This window comes from Rutidosis leptorrhynchoides, chromosome 2 (assembly GCF_046630445.1).
Source record: "Rutidosis leptorrhynchoides isolate AG116_Rl617_1_P2 chromosome 2, CSIRO_AGI_Rlap_v1, whole genome shotgun sequence".
NCBI classification, from domain to species: Eukaryota; Viridiplantae; Streptophyta; class Magnoliopsida; order Asterales; family Asteraceae; genus Rutidosis; species Rutidosis leptorrhynchoides.
Window position 1 is genome coordinate 129,768,249 of NC_092334.1, and position 10,391 is coordinate 129,778,639.

Consider the following 10,391-nt stretch of genomic DNA (forward strand, 5'->3'; position numbering starts at 1 on the left):
AAAACAACTTTTTAGGGGCTCATGTTTGGTGTTTAATCGATTATTTGTCAATTGAAAATAAAATAAATATTCCAACGGACGATGTCATAATCTATGCATTAATATTCAATACTAATGTTTTCGATATAAATGTTAACAATAATAAATGATTTTTTTATTGTAATTGTATTATACATTTGTTAAGTATCAATATTAATGTTATCGATTATTAATTTATATAAATGTCGTGCAATGTACGGACTCATAAAATTAGTATATTAAATATTCGATGTTAATTAAGTTTATATCCTTTGAAAGTAGACATATTTAGTTAAATTTATACGATTAAATAAATATTTATATTTTTCTCCGCAATTTGTTGCGTAAATAGATAGATCTACTTTTTTTTCCCCAATTCATTTACAGAATATAACTACGTAACGGACTCTTATCTTTGTTACTAAACTCTGTTAACGCTTAACGTCGCACCCCATCCCTCGTCATCTCACGATCACCCTTTTTCATTTCATAGCTTTCACAAATCAAACCCTAAAAACATAAAAATACAACGTACGTCGCCTGCAAGCTAGCCTGTATGTATACTTTGAGCTTAGTTTTATGGTATGTTGTATGATTTAGTTATTTGTTGTCTTCTTATCGATTATGAGTTGCTTGTTTCTTCGATTGATTAATGTTTATATGTCGGCTATTTAGATTTTATTTTTTTTATACATTATTATGCGATTTGGTCAAAAGCATTTGGTTCTATTTATGTAGAAAAATCATTTTATTCTTCATTTTTTTTCTTTTTTTCTTCATGATGTTAGATGTTAGAGGTCTTAGATGCAATTAACCTTTTAGTGTACAGATCTTAGATTCAACTTAGGCTGATGTAATATTATAAGAACTACTCTGTACTATTTAGTTCTTCAAAATATTTAATATGTAAAATATCGTTTCTTTTAAATCTAATAAGCTCTAATCAAATTTTTTCCTTTATTCTTTTTTTTTGGTTGAATAGGAACAACAGCATCTCCTTGCAACCATGAAAATCGCATTTCTCTAGTGAGATATTGCGACAAGAATTGTGAGAAGGATTTTGTCTACGAGCATGGTGTTAAAGAGAAGTCTAGATACCTATTTAAGTAACTCCAATCTTACTTGGACTCAACGTATCAAGATATATTTTGATGTAACAAGAGCATTAAGCTACCTTTATGATCACTTGCGGACAAATCTAAGGGTTATTCACCGAGATATGAAAAGCATGAATGTCCAAGTAGATGAGAATTGGAATGTTAAAATTTCTGATATGCGACTCTCGGAATTTGGACAAGCAAATCATCAGGAGGATGCGGTTGTTATCATTAGTATTGTAGGGACTCTTGGGTACCTAGTTCCCTTATATTTGGAGACTTGCGTGCTAACGAGATTGTCTGACGTATATTCTTTTGGTAAATTCTTATTTGGGGAATTTTTTTAGAGATTATGTCCGGGAGTGATTGGTTTTTTCAAACCACGTTGCCGCACTGTGTGTATATGTTTGCATAAATCTCGTGAAATTCTCCAAGATGTTATCACTTGACGTTGCATAAAGACTAAACTACTTTCATGACCTTAACTAGAAATTGTAGGGAGTTATCCACAGAGATATTAAAAGTGCAAACATCCTTCTTGATGACCGATGGAATGCTAAAGTTAATGACTTTATGTTATTAAACATTGTCCCGACTCCCGACTAATCAGCATAACTCAATTCGTATCACCGACTTATGTACTTGTGGGTACAGAGAATCAAGATATATACTCCTTCGGAGTAGTTTTATTTGAAAACTCGTATTTCGGTGAGTATACATTGAATATAGCGGTTACTACGGTACTTATTGGTACCAAGAATCAAGACATATACTATTCCAGATTCTATAATAGTTATGAGTAACAAGAATCGAGACATTTACCCGTTTGGAGTAGTTTTATTTAAAAGGTCTCCACAATGCTTATGGGTATGCCGAATCAAGACATTTTACTCTTTTGGAGCAATTTTTTTCGAAAGGTGAAAGTATGCATTGAATATAATGATAGTATAAATCTCGTGATGAACGACCAAAAATGACTTGTTTTTGTATCAAAATTTGTAATTTCAATTTAGTAGTTGTATGATAGAAGTTGCTAATGGAGCATGGATTATCGGCAAATACTCGGGGTTTGATTTTGAACACATTACTAATGTTTTGTGGGGTTCTGTATTTAGTTGAGGTGGTTATGGATGTGAACTTCTAGAGTGAGGGTTAGTACATCTCTAGATTACAGTTTCCTTGTTTGTTTTTGTTCTTTTAGTTTCTTGTCGTTTTATGTTTTCTATCTGTTGTCTTTGTTTTCGTTGTATGTATGCCCACATTTTAACATCCATTTCGCGTCTAATTGGTATTTTAACATGTTTTCTTAAATTTATGACTAGCATTAAATCTTATTTTTAGTTGTAGACAAATGTGCATGTGTTTATTAGATATCTTTTAGAATGAGCTCGAGTTCTTTCACACAATGGTCAAGTCAACAAGTAAAAACGTAAACGGGACATCTCAAATAAAAGTTGTGCAAATGCTAGCACATTATGTGAAAAGTAGAAAGCCAACACGTTCTAATTGAAGCCATTCTCAGATCCAAAGTGAAGGAACACCGAAAGTTCACTTTTTGTGCAATAGGTCGGTAACAATTGGAAAATCTGGTGTTATATCAACCGGGACCTGCAAATTTATGAAACATATAAAAGGTCATAATGGGTAAGATCTTGGTACAACTCAAAATGGTATGGTTGGTTCAGATTGACACAAAGCATTCTTAATCAACAAATAATAATTTGTTTTTTTATTAATTATAAAAAAAAAAAATCAGTGTCTATTAGCAATAAAGTTGTTACAATTTCACCAATAATATAAAAAAAAGGGTAAACCGACCCTCTGGAAGCCCCACACCGATCGGTCCCACGGCTAACATGTGAGAGGAAAATCGCGTAACTCATGCTTAAAGGGACATGGGGTAGGGATTGAACCCATGACCACCGCGATATGCTGCATGTCCCCCAACCACTAGGCTACTATCGCGGGGACAATTTCACCAATAATATAAGTGTTTGAATAAAATGATTTTGGAGGTTTATAGAATTAACAACACACTTTGGGCGATACTCAGCCCATTTGACCCATTTCCTTTACACCCATTCATAAAAAATGGGTCAAAATTGCATCCACTAACAGATTGTGTGAGCTAAAGCTGCCAAACTAACATAAAGTCATATAACCTAAAAGGCACCAAGTCCATTAAATGACATCAATTATCAAATTATTGAAACATTACCTGAACGTTGGCTAATTTTTCCAAAGCGATTTTCAAAGGTTGTGTCATTTCACCATATTTTCCAAGAAGCTCTCGTGCTGCATATTTGTCTCCTTTGGCTTGTATCGTAAGTATTTCCCTACTTAAGCTCTCAACCACACCTTCAACCTATTTTAATACATGAAACAACTCAAACAACACGTTATATTCTTTAGAGGATTCGTTAGAAACCAGATAATACTTTGACTTCTTAAAATACTAACACTTACAACGAAAGAAGTGATACATTCACTAAAGGAGGACAAATTGGCACCGGCTGGGTCAGTAACGGGTCAAGTTGGTTTACTTTCAAACTGCCCATTCTTTGGTAATGTGTAGAACAAACAATACATATTGTACAGTTACAATAAATAATCAATGTGTAAATCGATTTTAGTAAACAATACCTTTTTTAATAATAAAACAATTTAGAAGGATGTAAATGCTTTAAAAATTTACTCCAGGCAACTTTCAAACCATCCCTCTTTTGGCTTAATTTATTTTCCAACACATTTGACCCATTTGAGACAAACGAAAACCAAATTGACCCATATATATAGCAGGGCCAAAATTATAAGCCTAAACCAAATCGACCCATATAAATTAATGGGCAAAATAACCAATAAAACTAACTTTGGAGAAACATACATACCTTATCGAAGTCAACAGAGAACATTTGGTCAGGATGCAAAACGAAGGCCCCCTTCTCAAATAACCAATTGAACTGTAGTGCTTGTCCTTTGCTGATAATAAACATGTACAAAAACAATACCAGAGTATAATAAATGTTACACTAACTATCCACATAATTAATATTTATATAAAAATAACGGTGATCAGATGAATTAATTACCCATGAGCTTCCTCTAAACCAAAACGTACTGAACGAAAGCAGCCAGCAAGGAAAGAAACATAAATGGACTTTACAAGACTCTTTGGTAGTAAATCCTGGTCAACCCCAAAGTTAGTTAGTCAAAGTATATAAATGCTGATATACTACTTCTATAAAGAAGGATAAATCCACTTTTGACATTTCGTTGTTACATGAGTTACTAATATAAAATTCAATTTCACCAAAGAGAACACAATTAACAATTACCTTTAACTATAACACTCAAAGTTGTAAAAGTAGCGAGTCGGGGACGAGTCGGTCGGGACCTTGGAGGGACGATTCAGGTGTTGACCAACATTGACTTTTAGTAATAAATAAATCAAACGTATATGTATTACACAAAAATTTATCAAACATAAAACATAATTATTACAAACATAGATATATGGCACAAAATCTAATTTCAAAAAATATACGGAGTACTTTTTTTTTTTACCTAACTTTGACTTTGACCGACTCAGACCGACTTTGACCCGACTTTTTAGCGTTGACAGACTTTTAAGGCATTTATGGGCGACTCGGGACGGTCTAGTCCCCAAACCGACGTGTCGGCCGACTTTTACAACACCAAAATATCATATGAACTGTAGTCAAATATTAGAGAAACTAAGAAAGAGTCAAAATATTTCAAACCTTAGCAATAAGGAAATTTAGGGCCCAAAGGCCAACAATGTCAGCTTTAGCTTCTTCAAGAGCAGAGTGAAGTTCTTGTAGCTCCTATTTCATCACATAAACTATGAAAAAGTAAACATATTTCAAACCGTGAATATCATATAATCTGTAAAATATTAAAGAAACTGACCAATCTCACAGTAGACTTGTGACCGTTAGAAAGTGTAATTGTATGTGGTCCAATCCCGTGACAGCACTCGTGACATATCGCGTGAGTGAAAAAAGAGTCAAAGTCAACTAGGTCCCGCTGTTCCTTGATAATACATAAGTCAGCTATAGGTTGAAGAATTAGCTTGAACCTATATAGGAATAAATTCAAGTATTAGATAATTTTTATATCTTATTCCTCTACGGTTATAGCTTTATTTATTTATATAAAAAAAACTAATTAAATTGACTTTACTTTGCCTCAGAAATATTCTTCAGCATGACCATTGACGAACCACGATCTTTCACAATACGTTCATCGTTCGGGAGATTGAAGGCAGCAGTTTGTGGGCCCTTCACACCCTTCAGCATCATTACAAGGCAATCTCATATTATAATCATATAATTTCACATATGGCAAACAAAAAGGTAATTGCTTATTTTGCAATAATCAACAGTAAAAATGATCACCCCGGAATTGTAAACAAGCTGGATGACACGAATAGGCGCAGATATGACATCCTGTGATTTGTACATGTCGTTCATAGGAAGATTTTGTTCCAAAACCTACATTATATGATTGATAAGATAAACAGAAACTTCAATAATAATATAATCCGAAAATAAGTAAACTTAATCATCAATAAAATTGATAACTGTACCTTTAAGTGATCCCCAAAGAGTTTAAGTTGAGTGGTTGCTTTATCATCTCGAATGCCAATAAATGCCTCAAATGTTGCCTAAGGATAAAATAAGAAAAACTGTGGTTGTATGAAAATACATAAAAGCAAAAAATTATGAACTATGCACCAAAAGATACAAGCAAATCATCATTTTCTAAAGCCAATAACTACTAACATTCGAACCAAAACTGTTATATAATATAACAAATAAAACATGGAGTTTACTAAATGAAGAAGAGATAAGATTACCTTGTATCCAAATAGAACATCTTCATAAGTCTCGTACGGGCCAATAGTAACATCCAATTTAGAATCCTTTAATAGATGAAAGATGCATGCAATTATAATTATAAGTAAGAAAATCTAAAAAAACGATAAATAACTTAATAGTCTTGATGAACTTTGTGGATAACAATCTTGATATCAAATTTTGTTTTTTTTTCTTCTTTTTTTGCTATTTTGTCCTGAAGTACACCTACATCGTTTATACCAACAATCCTGGATTACACATATCCAGTACATGTGGTGTTGTTGAGTACTCATACAAAAGGGCTACCGTCACGAGTCAAAATAATATACTTCTACTTCGTGTAAAATTGAACTTTAGATAACTCATACGATAGAAATAAATAAAATGATTTATAATGAAATGAAGTGTGAACTGACCAATTCCATCCAGGCTATATCAGATTCATAATAGTCGTTTAAAATGAACGCATCAGCCTTGCTGTGTAACAGTCTCTTTAAGCTACACAATCATAAATGACATATTAGAAGCCCATAACATCAAATGGGCGCGCACGCACACACACACTTAGTATGTCTATATCTGTAAGTATGTGTGTATATGTATATCAGCAGCTAAAAGATTTACAGCGTTTAATAAACTATACCTAGTTGAACTGGTCAAGTCCCCTGCTTTATGCAATAACTCAGCAGCTTTTGCAAGAAACGCAGAATATTCAATAGAGTATGGAATAATACGAAGATCACTGGTATTATTTGATTGAGAGTCATTATTCCTTCTTATAACGTTGAAAAAACACGTTGCATCTTGCTTATCTTTTTCTGAAAGCCCTTTTATCCATAATTCAAATTCCTGTCCCAAAAAAAAAAAAAAAAAAAAAAAAAATTTGCTTTAGAATAAGTGATCATCAGAAACCCAACTGACCTGTTTGGATTTAAAATAACCCAAATTGACCCATTCATAAGTAATTGGGTTGAAATTGGCACCAATAGTCTTACGAGCATAAAAACAACATATACAACTTAGTACATTAGCTAATATAAAGGTTAAGACATACCATTTTATCCATATCTGGAGGATAGAAATTGGCACCGGGTGGTTTTGAGAGGGGAAACGCAGCTCGGTATTCAAAACCTTTCCAGCCACCCACTCGTTTTGTTGCTTCCGGAAGCAATTTCATGGCAGAGTCTGACGTCGTCAAAAACGCTTCATTTTCATCAAGACAACACCTTTAAGAATATTAAAAAACGTTGTATTTCATTAAATAAGAAATTTCTTAGCTAATGAATACAACAACATAAGAAGTAGTGTCATCAGAAGATTATATAAGATATAATAACATACCATGGACTCTTATTTATCAAGTAATACTTCAATTTTAACATGTCCAACTCGGACATTTGACCACGTTCGTTTAACCATTCCCTTAGAGATAAATTGCTGTACCAAACCTAATTCATAGGTAACAAACAAATAGAAATATAAAGAAAACATAAGAAATTACCATAAGTCTTTAGGTATGTTACAAAGCACTTAACGAATATAAATGAATACACATTTATTTGTAACGGTTTGTTAAATAACCTGCTGGTAAAAGATATCATCCATTATTTTCGCAGCTTGAATGAGTAAAACCAAAACTTCCTTATCCTCTTCGGTCACACCTGTCAACTGTCATTAGCTAATTTGGTTAACTTACTATCTATATATACCAGTAACAAACCACAGGAATAATAAATTAATAATTAACTAATAAATTGGTAACAATGGATCATAAAATATATTTGAATGAAATAAACTGATAACTAATAATAACTTAATAGAGATAAAGAAAGGCGAAACAACATCTGCAGTAAGTGAAATAGGAGCGTAACGATTGAGCTTCTTTTGCAAGCGCAAACTCCGTGCTTCTGTATTGTCTTGGTACCTTTCAAAAATTTTAACTAGATAATAAGCTGAATGTGTAAATGTTAAGTGTAATTTTTGAAATAAAATGGTTCACAATTGACTATATGTTCATGCAAGCAATAAAAGTAGTTAACTGGAAGACGCGTACCTTTTGGTAATTATATCAAATAACTGACCGTATGGTCCATCCACATTGTACGGTACATAAAGAGAGTCTTGCTTAGCAAGTAACTGCTTGTATTCCTCAACCGAGATATATTTAACAGCTGAAACTTCCGATTCCTACAAGAGAAGAAAACCATAATTAATCACTTTTGTTGGATACTATCAGTCGCTATTTGGGAGTATCTTCACAAAAATTAGCAACAGCTATAGATATCATTACCTGAAGAGTAAAAGCTTCCAAAGGAATTGGGTCGGGTGTTGTAACGAGATAAACATCATCAAACTCATTATCAATAAACATTCCATCATTTGTAACACTACAACAATAATAGCAATTCATAATTATAGGGCATTTTAACTTACATGTCCGAATGTGCACATTGCACAAGGTTCAATAATTTATATGAAGCTAACATTTAAAATCTTCATAGATTTTAGAAATTAGAGATCATGATGTAAATTTGTTATCAGTAAGAGTATTAAAATCCGAATACAACAATAGTTCTTAATACCAGATTTTGTTAGCTAATTATCAGTACTAACAGAGTGCAAATCGTGTAGAAGGACTACCATTCTTGCAAGAAAACGAATAGAAATTCAAAGGCATCGTTCGGGAGGGTTACACCAAGCTCTTCTTGAAGTTCTCGCCTGCAAACATGCACAATTTTTAAAGTTGTGTATGGCAAACTAAAAATATCCAAAAAAGTACTTAATAAACATGGTATAAACCGTTATGCATGGATATTCGTGTTCAACGGGTTAATAATTTTGTGTTTCGAAACACGGGTGATTATCTACCTGGCAGTAATAAGAGATGTATCACCAGCAGATACATGACCTGCACTAGATATATCCCATAATCCAGGCCATGAATCCTTGAAATCGGTACGTTTTTGTAGAAGAAGTTGTTGTGTACTTTCAGCGAAAATCCACACATGAACAGCCCGGTGATAATCGCCATCTCTATGCACTGCACTTCTGTACACCTCAAATTGTACACAAATGTTACCATATTTAAATGCATTATGTTATATACAGTCTAAACTAATCAAACTCAAAATGCTAAAATATTCAATCTTTGAAATGATAAATTAGTATCTAATATTACTACAGAAGAGTCAATAACTGACTTTAATGGTCAACATAAAAAAAAAAAAAAAAAAAACAGTAAATACAATAATCCTTTTTTTTTTGAAAGGCAAAAAGAATTTTTATTAAATTAAAAAGCATACAGCAAAGGCATATGAGGAAATGCCTTGTATAAACAAAGGAAAGGGAAATAACAAATGACAATACATATTAACTATTACAGGGAATAAAGGAAACAGAAAAGAAACATGCAGACTTCGACATCGAATCAGAACTTGGGCTAATTAGCCATGATCATCAAAAGACGAGGGATTGATGAGCCAATTATTCCAATCAAGGGAACGTTTACTCCAACGCCTTGAAATCCATTCAAAGGATTTTATTTGAATCTCATTTAGGATCATGGGAGCATTGCCTTTTTTCTTTTGGAAAATGCAATTATTTCTATTTTTCCAAAGTAAGTAGCCACAAATCCATTCGATTGCTTGCCATAGACATGAGGTATTATTCGCTTGGTTTGCACTTCGTTTGCCTAAAAATAGATCCTCCCGATTCATGCACATTGGACTCGATATGTTCCACCACCTATGAACTCTTGACCAAATATCTTTTGCAAAGGAGCAATTGATGAGGAAGTGATCGACGGTTTCGATGTCATTATTGCAAACCGGACATCTAACCGAATTTAAGTCTACACCTCTTTTGTCTAATTCGGTCAAAACCGGTAGTCTTCCCATTCTACATCTCCAAACAAAAATACCAAGCTTTTGGGGTACAAGATTATTACGTAGAGTCTCTTTTGCTATAGGGTCGGCTTGGAGGATGTTTTGATTTAACAACGAGCCTAGAACCGAACAATGAAATCGACCGGAGGTATGGAGGATCCATTTCCACGAATCGCTTTGGGCATTGTTATATTTGAAACTGTTAATGGATGTGAGCAATCCTTCTAGCTCGCTTCTTGTTCTACCTGTAGGGTTGCGGTTCCAATCCCAGTTTGATTTCCATTCGCACCCCTCCTTGATGAGTCTATTAGCTAGCATCACATCTTGATTCGACTCTAGATGGTAGAGCCTTCCGTATTTTTCACACAGGGGGGTGTCATCTAGCCACGGATCTTTCCAAAACAAAATATCATCACCTGTGCTAATTACTTTCTTGAACGATTTCGTAAATGGAATATTGAGGCAGTCGATGTTGATTCCCACTCTCCTTATTCCATTCCAGGCCGAATTCC

At 33.5% G+C, this 10,391-nt stretch overlaps 1 protein-coding gene across 3 annotated transcripts; it reads right to left on the minus strand.

The window, feature by feature from the left end:
• Positions 1-2,539: 2,539 nt before the first annotated feature.
• Positions 2,540-8,918, minus strand: LOC139891394 (nudix hydrolase 3-like). Of its 3 annotated transcripts, XM_071874356.1 has the most exons (20): positions 8,864-8,918; positions 8,636-8,713; positions 8,286-8,382; positions 8,049-8,182; positions 7,838-7,919; positions 7,577-7,663; positions 7,337-7,443; positions 7,050-7,221; positions 6,639-6,844; positions 6,412-6,493; positions 5,995-6,060; positions 5,725-5,802; positions 5,534-5,629; positions 5,319-5,425; positions 5,046-5,214; positions 4,877-4,960; positions 4,205-4,299; positions 4,004-4,094; positions 3,334-3,480; positions 2,540-2,723 (listed from the first exon to the last, which is right to left on the minus strand). In XM_071874356.1, exons 3-20 carry the CDS (start codon positions 8,364-8,366, stop codon positions 2,664-2,666), a joined length of 1,944 nt encoding a protein of 647 aa, XP_071730457.1. In that variant the 5' UTR covers positions 8,367-8,382; positions 8,636-8,713; positions 8,864-8,918; the 3' UTR covers positions 2,540-2,663. The 3 variants fall into 3 exon arrangements, with proteins under 3 accessions (XP_071730457.1, XP_071730458.1, XP_071730456.1); XM_071874357.1 differs by lacking the exons at positions 8,636-8,713; positions 8,864-8,918 and adding an exon at positions 8,609-8,626; XM_071874355.1 differs by lacking the exons at positions 8,636-8,713; positions 8,864-8,918 and having other exon boundaries at positions 8,286-8,594.
• Positions 8,919-10,391: the final 1,473 nt, after the last annotated feature.